Source organism: Protopterus annectens, chromosome 5.part1, assembly GCF_019279795.1.
Source record: "Protopterus annectens isolate FY-2018-M chromosome 5.part1, PAN1.0, whole genome shotgun sequence".
Taxonomy (NCBI): domain Eukaryota; kingdom Metazoa; phylum Chordata; order Ceratodontiformes; family Protopteridae; genus Protopterus; species Protopterus annectens.
In genome coordinates this window covers 281,613,628-281,633,960 of record NC_056736.1, presented here as the reverse complement: position 1 = coordinate 281,633,960, position 20,333 = coordinate 281,613,628, and the positions used below count along the sequence as shown (strand labels likewise).

Below are 20,333 nucleotides of genomic sequence, written 5' to 3'. Positions count from 1 at the left end.
AAAATTTATTAAGAGCTTTCGTCAAATATTAGGATTGATTTCTTCAGAATGCCCGACAGTCAGAAAGACCATCCTTTTATACATAAAACAATTAAGTCATTAATTGAATAAAATTGAATAATTAAACATAGAAATGTTTAGAGACATAGACTCCCTTGTATTCTAAATTGTTTCTTTCTCAATAAAATAAGCCATTACTTAGTACCACTGTAAGAAATATATATGGTAAATATACACCCTGACACTAAATTACAAAAAATGCCAACTAGTGGATATAATACAATACTATATACCACTAGTAGAGAAAATATAAACATGATATGTATGAGTCTGTGCGACAATAAATATGTACAATAAAAAACCCAAATATCTTGAAACAAGCAATAACTGAAGTGAAACCTTTACTTGAAGAAGTATCCAAAAAGAGAGTGGAAGGTTATTTCTATCCACTGTTGGGTTTGGACATCTCTAGACTCTGTGCACCTTCAGAAAATAGGATTTCGACAACTGCCCCATTTCAACATGGACACATTCTCACGTACAACTTAGAATTCCCATTGATACAGGACATATTGGTGAGAAACTGGTTCATTCTTATGAGCGATGAGACCATAGGGGGAAAGTTGGGTGACTCCCCTGTTATAGTATACAAAAAGGATTCCAGCATTAAGAACCGTTTGGAGTCCAGTGGTAAGAACACAAAACCTGGTGTTGGGAAAATGACAAAATGTGGGCACTGCACTCAATGTAAACACATGTTAGAGAGCGACAGAGTCTTTATTAAAAGTCTTTATTAAAGGTTATGGATGGGTAAAAGTTAACCAGAACTGTAATTGTGTGAGCAAACAAGAAGTGTATGCTGCCATATGCCAGGCGTGTCCTGGGTTTTATATTGGCAAGACCAAAAATGCCTTTAGGATACTCGTTTATCAGCATACCTATGATAATAACCAAAGGCAACATCAAAAATGCCCTGGCAAAGCACATTAATACATTTCCAAACCACAATTTCAAGTTTATTGTACTGGAAAGGGTAGTAATGGATGAGAGAGGGGGACCTAGTGACTGTTTCCTTGAATTTAGAGAACTTATGTGGCAACTTAGAGTTAATGCCATCACTAGCCCAGGCTTGAACGACATGGTGTCCCTCATCAGTTACTTAAAACTTAAAGCTGACTTTTTTTATTTTATTTTAATGAGGTGTACACTATGACCTTGTTTTTCATCTTTATGTAAGATTTTATAGTATTTTTTTATACTGATACTAGTTATTGCTTGTTTAAAGATATTTGGGTTTTTTAGAAGTCAATCCTAATATTTGACGAAAGCGCTTAATAAATTTTATTTATTTTTGTATCCTGCTCCATTTTCATGTTTTATTATATAATTATATATAGCTATACTAATATGGAGTTTTTAATGATGTGTAATATTATAGAATTACATTTTAATAGTAATTGAGTGATTCTGTATATGCAATGCATGGATTTGCGAGTTAGATGAACTATGATAAATGTATGCCGTCCTTTTAAATTGATTGTAATTAAATGTTTAGTAGTTTGATAATTGATTGTTTAATTGGCAGCTAGGGTGTATATAACTGAGTTAGTTTTGATGAATTGTATGGTCTGATGAAGCATCTTTGATGTGAAAGCGTTAACCAGATTCAAAGTTTTTATTTTTCCTGCCATGTTTCTCCATCTTATTCATCTCTACTGAAAAATCCCTGTGGAATGTCCCAAACCACACACTTGCAACAGCTTGAGTGACCACAGGGAATCATCACAAAAAGAATACAGTGAGTAAACAAGTCCTGTAGCAACCAACTCTAAGCCCTCTCCCTTGTACTCTGATGCACAGCAGTCTGTAGGAGACAATCTTATGCATAGCCTTCAAGGCAACTACTGATCCCACATCAATGGATGTGTTGCACATTCACAGAACATTTAGTATCAGGAATGCCCAGTCTAAAGAATTACACTTTGTATGCAACATAAACAGGACATGCTAGAGGAACAGGTATGTATCTCAAAAAGTAACCTCTTGTCTGGCTTCCCATCCATGTGAAGTAAAGCTCATCTCTAACCTTATTCAAATGTAACATGGACCAGTAAATGAGAAATTGCAAATTTACCCTTGATTTGGCACTTCTGTCCCAAATGGACAGTGGCAGCCTTTGAATGCTTGTTATGTACAAGCCTATATCATAACTGTAAAATCCTGTGGGGTACTGACACACGTCAGTGAGATTTTGTTAAGTTTGGGGTATGCTTGACTAGGCCTAAACTGGCTGTTATGCTGATAACCTAGTAACCACCTATGAACATATGTGTAAATGTAATTGACTGTGTGTGTGTGTGTGTGTGTGTGTGTGTGTGTTTGTCTGTCTGTAGACATTATTAAATGCCTACATATAATGTGCATCTAAAATATGTCCACCAGGAACAATTACATATCATACAGAAACTCTGAACCATTAGGCAGAAGATCTATTTTACATTAAAAAATATAATATATATATATATATATATATATATATATATATGGGTTCACTATAGAAGCACGAAATACTGCAATCTTGAATTTCAGTATTTCGAGCCCAAGAAGTCGAATCCACACAACACCAAAACCTGAAAACCACGAAATTCAAAACCTCGAATACTGGAGGTTTTGAATTTCATGGTACTACCACACACACACCAATCTGTCTACTACATGAATTCGAGATTTCAGCATTTCGAGCTTCTGAAGGGAACCTATGTATGTATATATATACATATATATATATATATATATATATATATATATATATATATATATATATATATATATATATAAAATCCAACAGTGTATACAGTGAAGCAAACATGTAGATGGACCATATATCTAAACTTCAAGCACTTTTATTAAAACGAACCCAGTGCACAAGAATAGGTAAGCACTTTCACAGTTAGCTTCTTCAGACCAAAATATTGCACACCCCTTCCTCTTATTATGAGAAGCATGAGTACTCCTTGAATCATACAAATCAAACATGTCATTTTCCACACATTTGTTAAATGCATCAACTAAAGGATGTCAACTAGGCATGTAAGTGCTTGGTCTTCTAAAAAACAAACAATCACCTAATGAAGTATTGCCAAATTCAAGTTTCAACAATACATTCCTGCTAAATAGTTTAATGTCAAGTAAAGTGTCAAGTGACATCACTTTTCTTAGGTGGAATAAATGTAAGGCCCTTCTCCAATACCAACACCTCATCAGTAGTTAGGGCATTATCAGAAATATTCCAAGAAGGGAGATATATTATTCGACATAGGGCAGATAGGGGGAAAGGCTTAAATGAAAAAGCCTCCCTTAAACCTGTATTTAAATCTAGGTGTTTAAAAGTGTAATGATGTTTTAATTGATGTTTTTATGATCATATATATATATATATATATATATATATATATATATATATATATATATATATATATACATATAAAACATTTTTTGTCCTAGAATGTTGTTTTTTTATTTGCATATTTGCTTTCATTGTGAAAGTTAGTTATAAACTCATGTTTTATATTGTATTCAGTATGTGTTTAAGGTACAACCTAGTGGTTTTTATCATGTGATTTTCATCATGCAGTTTGATTGGCCAGGTTGCTATATTTAAACTTGGTTAAGGGGTGTGCAATATTTTGGTCTGATGAAGCTAACTGTAAAAGCGCATACCTGTTTTTGTGCACTGGGTTCATTTTAATAAACGTGCTTGAAGTTTACTTTTATGGTCCTTTTATGTGTTTGCTTCATTCTATACTGTTGGATTATCTTATTTAACCTTCTTTTCATTCAACGAGGCATTTATCCTTTGGAGTGCTCTTTGGTTTTATATGTATATGTGTGTGTGTGTGTGTGTGTATATGTATATATATATATATATATATATATACACACACACACACACACATACATACATACATACATACACACACACATACAATAATAGTGAACCATGTAGAACATAGCAATTTAATGGTCTGTTTTCTAAGCACAATAATGCCCTCCAGGGTGGGTGTTACACAAAATAACAGATCTTCCAGGGGCGGGGAGGCCATCCACCTCTGGTGTTGATCCTTACAACATCCCCAGGTGTTTTATTTCCCTGTAATTCCCACACTGTTGGGCATTACTGCTTGCTTATTTTATGCTCTTACTGAAGTTGAATTGCTCTAAAAGCTGCATCATTGCACTTGGGTTTTGGCCATGCCCTCTTTTAAGAGTTCCTTAATTCTGTCGATTATCAGTAAATCTACTGAGAAATTAAAGCATTTCATGACGAGACATTTTATTTTTGGAGTAGAATTTGACAGCTACTGAGATTACACATAATGTAAATTTAAATCTTAGATGACGGACTACAGGCATTAATTTAAGTATATGAAACAAAGCACTGGCCAGCTCATAGGGTACTTTCTGGAATACTTTTTCCAATCATAACTTATCTTCTTAAACTGACAGCAACATCTTGCAATTATCATTTAGAAACTAAGACTGTTAACATTTTAGCATGTTCTCTTACCCTGAGCTGTTTCTCCTGATCTTGGATGTAATTTTATTTACACAAAGAACAATGGTGCATTCATTACAGAACATGTAGTAATAAAACCAATGGAAAATGAAGTGGCATACTACCATGTTTCTAACCACTTGTTCCACAGTGGTATACTATCCATGTTTCTAACTACTTTTATGCAGTGTTCCATAAGATTTATTTGCCTATGTCAAGGTAAAGTTGTGTCTCCTTATGCAAACTTGTAACATAAAGCTGCAGTGTCTCACAAAACACAATACATTTCTGGCTTACTTTGCTTACAAGTAAATGTTTGAAATACGGAAATAATTTTTGACTGTTGCAATGCCTAAAATAATTCTACTAGACAGAATCCCTTCTGACACTTACATTTTTAATATTTCACTGTATACCTAACACCTTCAGTCCATCAGCTGTTTCCTGTAAAATACACCCTGAGTAAAAACAGTGCCTGCACAGTAATATTGTCTAGAAAGCTGCTTGAGAAAATGATTTCTTTTATCACATTTTGTGCAGCATCTTGCATTACTTTTTTATTTTCATCAAATATGAACACTTAGAAAAAGCAGACCTTTTTAAGTTTTGTTTGAATAAAAAATGTATAATTAATATTCATATACCAAGATACTGGTTGAGAGGATGTTGTGGATGAGGATTGAAAAAAAATATCATTTCTTGATTGTTTAACTTCTTTGGTCTTTGTAGAAAATTATCTGTGCATCTTTCTAAATGTAAGAGATATGTAGACTTATCTGTAAGGTATAACAATATATGGAACACTGGTATAAAAAATATGTTGTGTGCAAGTGCAGTTTGATCACCTACCTTGGAATGCTTTATTGTAACAATAAAAATTCTTGCAAACCAGAGTATGCTGTTAGGAATTTCTTCAGTTTGAGACAATTGTTATGTATGCATTTGGAATCACAGTTCCAAAAACTCCAAGATTGGTTGTTACAAACATTCCATGCTTGTAGTATTTTTGTTGCTCAGTTTTTAAATCAACATGAGGATTTTATTTAGATATATGTTTCAGTCTACTTCCAAAGCCAGACTCTCAGATGACCAACTTTCAAAATCCTGAGACGAAAATCACAAAAGTTCAGAAACCCAAATGTCAATTTTTTACCAGGATAAGTAAATACATGGTCAACTGTAAAGGAAACCCATGCCGAGGAAAGTAAAAGTCACCTAGGTGGTTTGGATATGCCTCCCACACCACCCCCTAACTAAATATGCCAACTCCGGGATCACACTACAGTGGAGAACAGGGCATGTTGGCCAAGTGTTTACTTACCCTAGTAGACAGTCGACTTTCATGTTTCTGAATTTTCTTGATTTTCATCTCAGGATTTTGAAAGTCGCTCATCTGAGAGTCGGGCTTTAGACGTAGACCCCTTTGTTCATGTATTTCAGTTAACAGGAAGAGTATAAACAGATTTTATTATTTTCCTGCTAGTGTTTTTTATTGGGCATTGCAGGGGAACCAGCTTTTGCTGAGTCAAGCATTTCTAGGTGAGTCATCAGATGACACTTGTTCCCAAGGCAATTAATGCATTAACTTGCGTTTTTACCTTATGTATACACCATTAATATTAATGTTTTTTCCAACCCATCTTAAAAACAATGCTTCAAGATTCAGTTAAAATTACATTTGCTCAGTGGTATTTTTATCATTGTGTTTTTGTGAAAAATTTATCTGCTTTGTTGCTCTGAAACTAATTTTTTTTTCTTTATTGGTGGCAAGGGCAATTGCCTAATGTAAGTTATTTATAATCTTGCTCTTTTTGACTTCTTTTAGCTAGATCCACCAGATAGCCACCTACTTTACCTTAAAGGAGGTTCTGTTTCATTCCTGAATGATGAAGTATGGTCTCTGTCAAATGTGCAGCAAGGGAAATATCTCCGTATCCTTCATTGTTACAGAAGTTGAAAGTTGTATTAGAGAGAAAAATCAACTCTTGACTGCATGCAGTTGGAAAACAGCTGTTCACAAATTTGTAATGACTTGTATATTTTTTCTCTTGTATAACAAAAATCAATTGTTTGTTAACCTTTATATATACATATGGATCTAGTATTCTGCACTGAATGCATGACAACTTGGGAGCACTCAAAATTAACTTAGTGATTATTACATAGGAGCAAGCCCCCCACCCCATCCTCGCTGCTAATTTCATATATATATATATATATATATATATATATATATATATATATGTGTGTGTGTGTGTGTGTGTCTGTCTGTCTATATACATATATAAAAAACACACACTGAGATTGCTCAGTTCCCAGGAAATAGCATATTCCCCTTCCTGGGGATTGTCAGTTTCTCACCTGTTTGCCATCTCTTTGTTGACCAAAGTGTGCTGACCAAACAGAGGTTAACTTTTGAGCATTTTGGTATTTTTTTCAGCTGCACAAATTCTGTGTAATCTCTGAAATGTCTTTTGACTTGCTGTCTGTGTCACAAAACAGTGCATAGATAAATTTAACTCTGATCACAGATGCTGTTTTAGCATTCTGCATCTATGTGCAGTAAAGCTACCTGCAGTGATTAGGACTAAGAAATATTTACTTTACTGCAGTTGTATATTGTCTACATTATATTTGTAGGTGCTACAATGTGTAAGTGTGGATAAAAGAATGACTCTAATATCTCCTTGTAGAGTGACACCACATGTACCCATCCCGCAGAACTTGTTGGTTAATGTAACCTTCATAAATGGGAATTTTTATTTGTTATACATCAGTTTGACTCAAATATAAATTTGACATTGAGGGTTATAGCTCTTAAAGTGTCTACAGTTTGCTTGGAAATATTTTCTTTGGGGTGTTTTATTGAAATAAAACAAACCTCATAATGACTAATGATATAAATATGAAACAAATATTTAATTATTGTTAAATGTATTGGCACAGTGTGGCTCCCTAGCACATAGGTTTCTGAACTAAATATAGCACCAGTAACCCAGGTGACAGATGGTCAAGCACAGGGGTAGAAAAAGTGACATACTGACAGCTTAGATTCCTCTTGTTTTAAAAGCATCTTTTGATGTACATGTGCAGAAGGGCAAGGGTATACAGCAAGATTCCACTTTGTGTTTCTGGCATATGCAGAAGTATTTGTCTGTCTGTATTGTAAATTCAAGGAGACACTGAAAGCAGGAATTACAAAAAATGCAGGTTTATTTAGTAGTTTACGTAGTCCAGTAAAACAAAATAGCTGATCATTAGCTCCCAATTCAAAACAAACACAGTACCTTTAGTTAGTTTCCCAGCAGTGTTCTGGCTATGCAGTCTGTCCAGCATACAGAGTCTTTTCAAATACATAAGCCCAAGGCTGCAGGCCTATCCCAAGCCCATCTTCTATGTCTATAAGTAGGTTCATCCATAAGGTACACTCCACAGGTTGGTCCAACTGGGTTCTCTTACCCCCTGCTTCCAGAGTGTACATTCAGAGTATTCTCCAGGTGAGGAACTAAATTCCTATTTTAGTCCTGCAGGCTACTCCCTCATATTCTAGTAGCTGGCAATTAAGAGCTTGTTATCTAGCTAATATGTAGTAGTTTGATTATAGCTTAATAGTTAGTCTTTCCCTCTCATGCACAAGATACAAGGTTCATTCACTCACATTAGGCCAATGTCTGGAGTTTGCATGCCCTCTTTGTCTCTGTAGGGTTCCTCTTTGGGGAGCACCTACTTTGAGCATCAATTGTGGTGCACAGTACCCTCTAGATAGGAGAACGGAGATCACAAACTGTACACTGTGTCAGGGCTAGCCACTCAACTGTTCAAAAAATTTGGCTGTAGATGATTTGGTCACGTTCACTAATATCACCAAAAATGGGCATGGGTATTTGCCGGTTATAAGTAGATTGAGGACCAGGGACCTATACTAATAGTTGGAGGTTTACATGTGCTCCTATTGGGTCAATAAGCTATTGGCCAACAAAAACTGAGAAAATGAAAACTCTGTTATATGTATGTCAACAGTAAGATACAAGCAGTTAAAATGTTTTAAAGACATGCTGTAGCTGGATTGGATACTCTAAATTGGCTCTAGGTGTGAATGCGTGCCTTCTGTGGAAGGTTGGGCGCCGGGTTGGCAACTTGACACCATAAAACTCCACTGCCAATCATGAGCGGACAGGTGATCCATTTTGGCGACCCCTAACTGGGAAAGAGCCAAAAGAAGTCGTTGTCTTGTACACTGGTCAGGCATATTTTTATCAACCAGAGGAGAAGTTGTGGATAACAATTAATTAAAAGCTGAAGGATATTATGTGGGAGGAGAAGACGGCAAGAGTCAAGTGGGATAAGCTTATTCTTCCAATAGAACAGGGGAGAATAGGATTACTCGAGTTGAAAGGGTATTTTAGAGCAACACGGTTAAGGCTGCTATATGTAGCACAAGCAGAAAACTATAATTAAGAGTGGAAAGAGATTATGATGAAACGGGGAAGCTTAAGTAACAGGAAGAGACTGGGATTTTGCATGCAGACCTTTAAGGAGTACAACAATAATCGTACAGAATATTATATTCATAAAGTAGTAGAAGATCTTCTAAGAAGAAGCCAACATGGGAATGGAGAAAGGGTATTCTGCCAATGACTGCAATTAGGGATACAGAGAATAGGCAAGATGGACAGGAGTATATTGGAGAAAACTGGCAAAGGAACCAAGGTATTGGGAGCAAATAACTAGAGAGGGAAAGGTAACAGAATGGGAAAACGCCAAGAACTTATTTGGACTGCAGGCTAGAGATTGCCTTCCATATTGAGGATTGATATCAGAGTATAGACAAAGAGAAAGAAATGGGGGGGTCTTAAACAAATGACCAGCACTGGTAGACTTTTTAGTAGAAGTTGCCATAAAGAGAGGAATAATTAGTAGAGCATATAAAATATTGCACAATGCAACTATAAAAATCAATAAGAGGAGGTTAGGAAGGGTTGGGAAGAGAGATTAGATAAGCAATTCACAAATAGTGGGGGGAATATATGTATGTCTCCCAAATATGCAACAAAATGTAGAATATTTAGGATCTCTTCCTGCAAGTGTTTGCATAGGTATTTTTATACCTCAAGCAGAAGTTAAAGAAATTTTTCTCGGGTAGACAGCAATTATTGGAGGTGTGATGAGGAGGAAAGAGGTGACTGGAAACATTTTGTGGGAGTGTAATAAGTTGGCAAACTTTAAAGATTTCCTACAGATTGCTCTGTCGGAGATGCTGGTTTAGCAAATTAGAGTAACTAGAGAAATAATTTTTTTGAGCTATGATAAAGAATCAGAATTGTCTAGACATAGCAAGGCTTTGCTGAGTCTAATTAAGATAGCTGACAAAAAAGCAGTTACTAGAAAATGGAAATCAAAGACAAAACCAACTTTACTAAGAGTAGTGAAGATAGTAACAGAGATAAAACAACTGAAACAAGGCTCTTTAGAAAATGTTAGAAGCAAAGTACATAGGAAAAAAATGGGAAATGTGGGATCAGTGCATGCAGAGAAGGAACAAGATTTAAAAGAAGGCAGGATTTGAATGAGCTTTGTAATGGTTGAACACAGGAGTGGCCTTAGGTCAACTGAGATTGTGTCATTATGGTTCATTTTCATTTGTATAAATGTAACATGGCGTATGTCATACATGATTTAATAAAGATGTTTCTTGTTGAAAAAAATAAATACACTACTGGCCAGTCAGTGTTCAGTTGCCCAATTTTGGTTACCAAGTGAAAAGAAAGCTTGCCATGAACTACTGATTGGTACACTCACTACAAGTTCACTGACAGGACACAGCTTGAAAGTAGATGTCATTATTGTAAGGAAGATGCTTTACATCCTCTGTATCCAGAATCCAAGGATGGAAGGGCAGTGCAGTAAAGTCACTTTGCTTGGGATCCACAGTCTGCTACACAAACGGAGGACTAGAAATAGTGTGGGAAATGTGTTGACAGAGAAGCTTCAGAAGATCGTGAGGGATGTCATCAGAATTAGTGCTAAACTCATGGCAGTCGATCTCCAGTGTAAGGTTAGGGCAGTATCCATGATCTCAGCTGATGTCCTACAGCAGGGTTGTGACAGTGGGGAAAAGAGTTCATTCAGGCAGCAGTTGCAGAACCTTGCAGAACCATAATGGGGGACCTAAACACACATCTTAGGGCAGACAGAAAAGGATATGAAGACTCCGTGGGTCTATATTGCTGGGGTAACAGGAATGAAGAAGTTATTCTAGTCTTTTGTCTGGCAAATGGCTTAATAGTGGCCAATACATGGTTTAGCAAGAGACAGTCACAAAATCACATACAATTGAGGCCAACATGCGACTTGGGTAAACTTCCTCTTAGTAAAGAAAGGACACTGGGATAGAATCAGTAATTGCAGTGTTGTCCCCAGCAAAACTGTCTTTTCACAGCATAAACCATTGGTTACCACAGTCAGCTACAAGTATTGCTCAGAGAAGGTGCTAAAGTCAACATAGACCATGTTGAAGACCTGGAAGTTGATTGACGAGAGAGCACAAAAGTTGAAGGAAATGCTTAGGGCTCTGGCATCTCAGAAAGAAGAGGAAATAGAGTTGGAGTGTCATCTCCTCAAAACAGCATGTGTGAAGACTATAGAGCAGGTATGTGGCTGAGCCAGGTATGAAAATAAAATACATAAGGAAAGCTGGTGATGGAATGCAGAAGTCAGAGTTCAAAAAAAAGGTAAGAGTGTAGGAAAAAGTTGGAGATAGAAAGGATGAACCAGGCTAAGAAGGAATACTTGTTGGCTAACAGAGGCTAAGAAGCAGTTGCAATAGAGAAGAACAAAGCTTCAGAGGAACTCTACTGACTTGTGTAAAGGAACTCAGAAGAGGGCACAAAGAAATTTTATCGGGATGCCAGCAACAACCTGCTCACCCATTCACAGGACTTCAAAGACAGATGGAAGGAGTACTTCCGGCAACTTCTGAATGAAAAAAAAAACAGAGAAACTGTACTGCCTCAGACACAGCTTACAGTGGAAGGGACAGATCAACAAAGCTGCTGTATGCAGATGATGTGGCTTTATTTTACAGGCAGACTGAACAAGAACTTCAGCAAATGATAGAGGAATGGAATTCAAAGCTGAAGACACAAGGGATGAAAGTGGGTGAAGGTAAAATGGTGGTAATGGCAGCAAATGGGGGAAATCAGAAGAAGGTGAGAACTGAAATCATAGAATCATATGAGATTACTAAGCTATCAACCCAGAGGTTATTTTAAACCTAGCTGTTTCAACCGAATGTAATACCATAGAGGTACTAGTCATTACCCAAGATTGCATTTAGTGATGGCTGCCCATGTCCAGGATGGTTGTGGGCACTATCCCCGGTAAGAATTTATGGTGCTCCATTCACTCATCCAGGTTCCTCTTGAACAGTGTTATAGAGGTGCTCCGTTTCACATGAATTGGAAGCCTGTTCCAAAGACGTGGCAGTCGCAGGGAGAAAAATCTCTCCTGCTAGCGTGTCCTATTTAAGTCGCAGGCCATATTTAAGTTCCTGGATTGGGTAGCCCTAGACCCATTTGCTTTACGGATATGCAGTAAGTTCATTAGGTTTGGGTCTTGGGTTGCTCAGTAGGCCAGGCATAAGTCCCACCTAAGAAGTCTATATGTTATGGAGTATAGTGACAGGGATTTTAGTCGGTCCATGTAAGTTGCATGCTGGAGGCCCTTGATCATCTTTGTTAGAAACCTCTGAGGTCTGTTTAATTGCTGTAGATGCTTAGTACAGTACACACCGAATGGGGGGTTGTACTCAATTATGGGCCAGATAAGTGACAAGTATAGGGGGGTTATAACTTCTTTTGCTCTTGAGGAAATTATTTTACTAATCTAGGGAGCTATGTGGAAAGCTTTCCATACTACAGGAGACATGTGGTGGTCGAAGTTAAGGTCATGGTCAACCTGTGATTCCAGGTCCCTTACTACTTCAAGGGTACTTAGGGTATTGTTACTGGTTTGATAGTGTGAGGGAACATTGCTTGTGCCGAAGAGAATGATGATGCATTTCTTTGCATTCAGTTTGAGACTGTGACTAATACACCAGTCGTTGGTCTGTGTGAGACCATCCTGGCTTATACTAACATCATTTGGGGATTCAGTAATTGCACCTAGTTTGCAGACATCTGCAGACTTGGTCAGCCACAACTCTTTAGTTTTGACCTGAACTTCTGAGAAGTATATACCAAACAGTACTGGGCCCAGCACTGACCCCTGTGGCACTTTGGTTGATATGGAGACACCCACTTTGATAGTGTGTGCCGAGTTTGTGATCCACTTGGCAACCCATCTTACAACAAAGGGGTTTACATTCAGTTTGCTAAGTTTATCAGTAATGCCTGAATGTGGGATTGTGTCAAAAGCCTTTGCCAAGTCGAGGTATTCTGTGTGCACAGATTTGCCCTCATCAGTGGCCTTGGTCATACTTTCAAAAAAATCCACCAGATTTAATAGGCAAGATCTGCCTTTCACAAGGCTGAATTTGGAAGGATCCAGGGTTTGGAGGTCAACTATGTATTTATGAGGGCCATAATTATATGTTCCATGGCCTTACAAATGAGGCTGGTCAGGCTTATGGGTCTATAATACCCTGGGTCTGTTGCTAGGCCACCTTTGTGGAGAGGAATAAGTGCAGCTGTTCTCCATTCCCCAGGAAAAAAGCCTGTGGCTAGGCTAGAATTGAAAAGGGTACTTAATGGTGATGCTAGTTCATGTTTTAGCTTGTTTAGAAGACAGCCTTGGATGTCATCTGGTCCTGTAGAGGCCATGTTCTTTGCCTTGGACAGTACTTTGAGGACCCGGTCTTCAGATATGTAAGGTGCGGGGGGGGGGGAGTTTGAGGGAAGGTTTGTTGTAAGTTAGGAGGGAATAAGGGAGGGAAATTTTCACCAAACCTATCTGCTAGCAAGTTTGCTGTCTCTGTGGGGGCAATGTGTGTGATACCATTGGCCACCAGTTCTGCACATGCTTGGGTCCTACCCTTTAGGTTACGTACATAGCTATAAAAGGCCTTATGGTTATCCTTGGCAGTACTTGCTAGGTTTCTCTCAAAGGAGTTCTTGGATGATTTGACAAGTTGTCTTATTTTGCCTGTTAATGCTGAGGGAGGGTGCTTTTCCCTTGTTTGGTCCTTGTCTTTACTTTCTTGGACAGCAACTTTTTGTGCTTATTGTAGAGTTTGTTGATGCTGGAAGTCCACCATGGCAGCTTAATTTTACTATGGCCTCTGGCTTTGATTCTACCTGGTACAGCTGAGTTTATACACTAATGCAAGTCATTGTACAGGGTTTAGTGTATGTTTTGGCATAGTTACCACTTTCAGCTTGGGATGGGGCTTGGAATGCATTTATACCTTCACCTAGGAGGGCATAGTTTGCCTTGGTGAAGTTTCTTGCTCTGTTTTCACCCTTTGTGAGTTCCGGTGTTAGTGTCAGTTCAAAGGGGTCTGAGTTGTGGTCAGTTTTAACTGAGGGCCCAACAGTTGTAGCAGTGCACCTGTTTGACATGTTGGTGAGGACCAGATCTAGAATATGTGTTCCTCTTGTCAGGATGTGGACAATTTGCAGGGCATTTGGATTCACAAATTCAGGGAACTTTTGTGCTAGCAAGTTTGGGATAGAGTATTTTTCCCATTTGATAGTGGAATATTTGAAATCCCCCATAAACAGTATGTTTGATAAAATTTTGATAGTCTTCAGTTTGGTTAAGTAGGCTACGTGAGTGTCTTGACCCATCAAGAGGAATCTATAACTGGCTAGGACTTGAATGGGGGTCTTATCCACCGTAACCTGGACCTTGAGTAACTCCATGGAGTTGTCCAGTCTAACTAGATGTGAGGTGAATTTATCTCTAATATAGATTGAAACACTACCTTCTTTGGTTTTCACATGTTCATTTTGTGGTCTAAAAGTGTGGAAGGCATTGTAGCCTTGAAGGGGCGGGGTATTCTCTGAGGCCTTAAACCAGGTTTCTGTGACTGCACAGACATCTACACCTTCTAGTGATAGAAGTGCTTCCTAGGAGTGCATTTTGTGGTTTAAGCTCCTAGCATTTAGCAGCATGACCCTTATTTTGTCCTGATTGGTTAATTTCATGTCTGTAATGTTGTTTTTGAGACCTTGGCTAAAAAATACACTATGGAAGAGGCAAGAGCCCTTGCCAGCAGCTGAAAGCCTAGGGGTGCCAGGTGCAGACTGTCTCTGGCAAAGCAGTGAAGTTTGTTGAGCATGGCTTCCCAGACAGACAGGAACTGGATCCCCTTGGAATGATACCAAAAATTAAGCCAGTTATGAAAATCAATAATTTTTGTTTATACTTTGGCATCATTCTAGGTGAGGGGTAGTATGCTCCTCAAGGCTAGGGACATACCTGCCTGGAACCCATATTCACAGCTCGACCATGTCTCTCTTCATATAGACAAGTGAGGTATGTCTGTGGTCATTCACACCAACATGAACTATGACATAACGGTACTTGTTGCTAAGAGCTCTGAGTACATACATAATTTGGTGAATCCTGGCACTGGACAGGCAGCTGACTGTGACTTTCTCCTTATCCATCCTGGTGAGATGGATATCTGTGTGTCTCACTATTGAGTCTCCAATGACAAGAAAACTTGTTTTTTTTTAAGTGTTATGCCTTATGGGCTTGGTGGGTGAGACACTGGTGTTGATATGTGTCATGGGAAAATAGAAGAACAGGTTAACAGTTTCAAGTATCTGGGAGTGGTGGTTGAGGAGAAGGGAAATCTGAGCAAGGATGTGAAGGCTAGAATCAGCTAGGCTGCAGTCAACTGCTACAAAATGTCATAGGCATTGTATGACAGAAGAATGCCAATAAAATTGAAAAGTAAGTAAGGTATACAAAACAACCAGTAAAACTGTATGGTACAAAAAAATTGGGCAGTAAAGGCAGAGCAGCTGAGGAAGCCAGAGATGGTGAAGATGATGTGCCTGAGACTGGTAATAGGATACACACTGTGGGACAGACAAAGAAAAGAGAATATCAAAGCAGAAACCGAAGTAGCGCAAATGGTAGAGAAGGTAAAAGAGAACAGATTGTGGTGGTTCGGGCACACGTGCAGAAAAGCAGAAGACAATCTAGTGAAGAAGATCCTCCCCTGAAAATTGGCTTTGTTCTAAGTTGGACTTTCTCAGTAAACAAATGTTAAATAAATAAAATAAATTTTGCACAGACAGGAAGAAGGCAAAAAGAAACTAGGGTGTCCAGCAAAGAGAGAGATGGATTGTGTGAGAGAAGACCTGTGGCAGTCAGGCATGACTGTCAAAGAAGGTAGTAGTGTGGCACTGAATCAAGAGAGATGGCTACAGCTGACACAATAAACCAACCCCATGTGGAAAATGGAAAAAACATAGTTGACATGTTCATGATGATGATGTGGGTATTTAGATTATGTTCTTATTTGTTCAAATTACTTATTTAGAAAAGGTACTGGAACTCCTCAGTTGTAAACTCTTGTGAGATGAGCTGCTGCTTCAGTAATGGCACCCTCAGGCAAAGAACCAGATGAGACTGACATCTTCATCTACTATAATATGTCCAGTAGAGGAGAGTACTACCATCTTGGAATATTCTCCATATTCTTTCTCAGAATCCTTAACATCAGTGTGCTTTAGTTTAAGCACTAATGATGGTATTCCAGTGGGGTCTGTATAGCTTGAAACAGAGACTTTTCATCAAAGAGCAAGTGGTTGTCCGTACATGTGCAACAACTTACTTGATGCATTCTTGTACAAATTTCAGACAGTCATTTTGGTGTTGAAACTAATGTGGTAGACTGGAGAAGCTTTGGCACCTCCATTTGCTGCAGAAATCACTCAAAAGTAATAACCTTTGCTTGTATAACCAATTCAAGTGAGGATGCTTTGCTTTCCTTTCCACATAAGCTCTCAGGCAGCAATGATGGAGTCCTCTTTTTCTTTCTTTGTTGAATTCTGTACTCTGCAGGCTGATAGATTTCTCCTTACAGAGATTTTTCAGACAAAACCCAAGATTTTTGGAAGGCAGCCTGGGGATGATACTACTGGAATCAGTGGATACCTACTTACAGTCATTTTACTGGGAATCTTGCAGGAGATTACATCATTGAACAGTGGGTCTTCAGTTTCCTATAATTAGTAGTTTTTTTTTATTACTCCTGCCAAAATTCAGTTTGGTCTGTTTCCCTAAAAAGATCACAAAATAAAGCTGGAAATCTTAATGGTTTCATGAAAGCATACTGATTTGTCACACACACACCTATAGTGCCTTTTTAGTATACTTCCAGTTAACAACCATAGCTTCTTATGGCATCCATATTGTTTTTGGATCTAGCTTCTTTAACTAAGTGACTTACCAATTAATAATAGGCAATATTAAAATGGGCAAATATTTATTAACAAAATGTGACACTAAGATTGTTAATCTAGGGTGTCTTGCACAGGAGAAATGAATCACTATTTGCCACTTGTTGTTCTTATTTTTATATTTATGATCACTTTCATAAGAGAGAGACCTACGTTATTGAGGGGGATGATGTGAAGTACCATCGGGAGAGAGAGTAAAATTCATTGTCAGTGTCCATTTATATTGCACTGAACTTGAAATATTGCTAGTTCTTTGTTGGCAATTATAAAAATACGCAATATTTCCATATATACTTAATATTTCAAAAAACAAGTCACTTACAAGCTGCTGCATAGCATCAGGTGAAATCTTAGATGTTGAAGCAAACTGTAGCTTTTCTAAAACAAAATTAAGATCCCAAGGAGGGGCCACTGGTTTTCTTGGAGGCCCCTTAAGTAAAACCCCTTTCAATAAGCATTTGATATGAGAAGGCCTTGAAAGAGAACGATCCATGGGCAAACATGCTGAAATGGCCAATAAATGAACCTCCGTGAAGGAGTAAGAAAAGCCATAGGAAAGTAACTCACATAAATATTGTAAAACTAGGGGGAAAACTAACCTTGAGTGAGTGCTGGCTATGTTGTTGGCTCCAACTAGAAAACCTTTTCCATTTGCTAATTTATGATTTTCTAGTAGCAGGATTTCTTGCTTCCTTTAGTACCTGCTGCATGTCCTCATTAAACAGGTACCTAATGGGGAAAAAAGACCCTATCATCCAGATAGTCAGTTGAAGTTGATTGGGGTCTGGTGTATCAAACATCCTGATCTTGTGTAGGTAGATACAGTCTGTGAGGAAGCTTGGCTTAATTTCCCCTAGACATTTCAAAAAGAAGGCAGAACCACTGTTGCCTGGGCCAGAAAGGGAGTTACAACCACAAAGATCTTGCGGGATTCTTTCTGAATCTTCAGAAGTATCCTGGATATTAGTGGAAAGGGTAGAAATGCATACAAGAACATTCCTGTCAAAAAAAGCCATATTTCTTCTAGGCCTTCTAGTATGGAGTCCTGAAAAAAAAATCTTGCCTGCTAATTTAGACAGGGTGCAAATGGGTCTACTAGAGGAATGTACCCCAGATGGATCAAGTCTTGTAAGACTTCTCTATTTTGTATACATGAGGGCCTGCCCTATCTTGTTCAGGTTGTCTGCCACACAATATTACTGAAAGACTAAAGGATGTCTGGAGATTGAGATTGTATTGTGAAGCTATATTGCAAGCTAACATGGCTAGCCTGCAAAGGTGGTATGACCTGGTTACCGCTACTTAGAGGTGCCACATAACTGTGGTATTGTCTGAAATAACTTAGAGGTCCTGAGGAACAAAGATGATTCAGAAAGTTGAGTGCCTTCATCAAGACAAGCATCTCTTTCATACTTAAGTGCTTGCATCTGTTCTAGGTGTCCAACACACCTTTCAATATTATCCCTCTTGAATCTGCTCCCCAAGCAAAGTCCAAGACATCTGTGATGACTCACTGCTTTGGAACAGGGAGGGATAAGGGGAGACCCAAATTTAGGGATATTTGCTGTTTCCACCAAATAATGTTTTTATTGACAAACCCCAGCACTGATGCTTGAAAAGGCAATGGATGTTTATCCTAGGACTGAAGAGACTTCAGATACCATAGTGTCTTTCTCGTGTGGATTCTTTCCAAGGTTATTTTGAGTATCATAGATGCCCTGACACCCAAAATCCTGAGGTTTTTCCTTACATTGATGAAGTCTGAGTGGAAAACCTTACAAATAGATCTAGATGTAGATCTGTTTTTTTTTTTTTTCCTTTGGAAGCAAAACTGAACTGAGGTGTCTAGCTAACATCTCAGAGACACAGTCCTGTCTAAAGGAGTAAAAAAGAACATTTGAATATTCTGTTGGAATCCCAGCTTGTGTAAGAGATCTCTCACTCAAGTGAGAGATTCATGATATTTTGAAAAAGTTCCATAAATAGACAAACTGATTAGTTGGAGTGTCCTTGGTTTTGGGGGTTCTTGAATTATTTTTGGAACACCCCTGCTATTATGCCAATATTGGATGAGGTGTTAGAGAATTCCTTAAAAATTAATAAAAAGGAGGGCAGAAAGTCTTAGAGATTCCTTGGTTTAACTTACCCCTTTCATCAAACTTTTTTGATTACCTCTGCAGTAAAGGAGCCAAAAAGTGAACCCAAATAGAAGAAAAAATCTCATTAGTCACATCCTCTTGGGAGGTTCCAAGAATGCAGCCAGGCAAACCTCTTCAAAAACAACACCAGAGACCATAGCCACAGAAGAATTATCAACTGAGGCACACACACACTAAACAGAGCAGTAACTAGTACAGTGGAAGAAACTAAATATTTTTAAAGCAAATGATTCCCTTCAAGAAGAAAGTGTATACCAAACAATTCTCATAGTTTCACAATTAGTCAGAATAAATATTAACATGTGAGCCTGACAATTCAAAATTCTGAAAATCAACATTATTTTCTTACCCATCAATAATCTTCCCATCCTTATCAGAAAGAGTAGGTTAGGAATTAACTGTTTAGTAGCAGTAAGAATAACTAAAGCTATACCTGCTGAGTCATGTTTGGGAAAAGTGTATAAAAACTTAAAACGATTGAGGAACTTTATACATCCCATCTACCTTTTTTATGGGCAGCAGGCTATGTATCAGTAAAATACAGGCAGAGACGCACATTCTACAAAGCTGGCAGAACTGGAGGAAATGGTGAGGGTTCAGGAAATTAATTTTGTAACAGCTCATAACATTTTCAGAAGGACTAAGAAACCTCAGTGTACACTGAAAACACTGGTACAGTCTGAAAATAGTATTAAAGAGAGAGAAATCCTAAAGAAGTAGCAAAAACTGAGTTCTGTTCTGACTCTGAATCAGAAAACTGAGGAGAAAGCCTATATCTGTTCTTCAGCTTCTTGTTCAAATTCAGAATCTTGAATCTGTTCAAGAAAGGAGGCATCTTTCTTTTTACCAAAAAGTAAAACCTAAGAAGGATGAAAAGCCTGACTAAAACATTAAACCAGACCCAGTAAACTACTCCTCTGTAAGGAAACTTTAGGAGGAAGTAGATAAATGTTTAGCTTTGTTTCTTTTTGACAAAAAAGAAAATGACCAGTGTATGGCAGCAGTAGCTCACCAGGGATGGGAGCAACATTCTGACAAAACAAGGAAGCCTTCCCTATTCCCTCTCCCAAGGCCAACAAGAGTGGCTCTCCCTTGCCACTGAGAGGAACCCAGCAGCCACAGAGGATGTGGCTAACCCCTGGTCCATAGTGGCCTTGGGTGCCACACCAACGGGATGTGGGGTAAAAGATGAGTGCTCTAAGG

The 20,333-nt window shown here is 38.2% G+C and overlaps 1 protein-coding gene across 2 annotated transcripts in view; it reads left to right on the top strand.

Annotated features, from left to right (window-relative positions):
- CRYZL1 (crystallin zeta like 1) overlaps positions 1-20,333 on the top strand; it is a 951,914-nt gene that overhangs the window by 828,890 nt on the left and 102,691 nt on the right. For both annotated transcript variants that reach the window (XM_044072955.1, XM_044072954.1), the window contains one exon: positions 6,381-6,486. In XM_044072955.1, the coding sequence (XP_043928890.1) occupies positions 6,381-6,486 (106 nt within the window). The remainder of the gene's footprint in view (positions 1-6,380; positions 6,487-20,333) is intronic.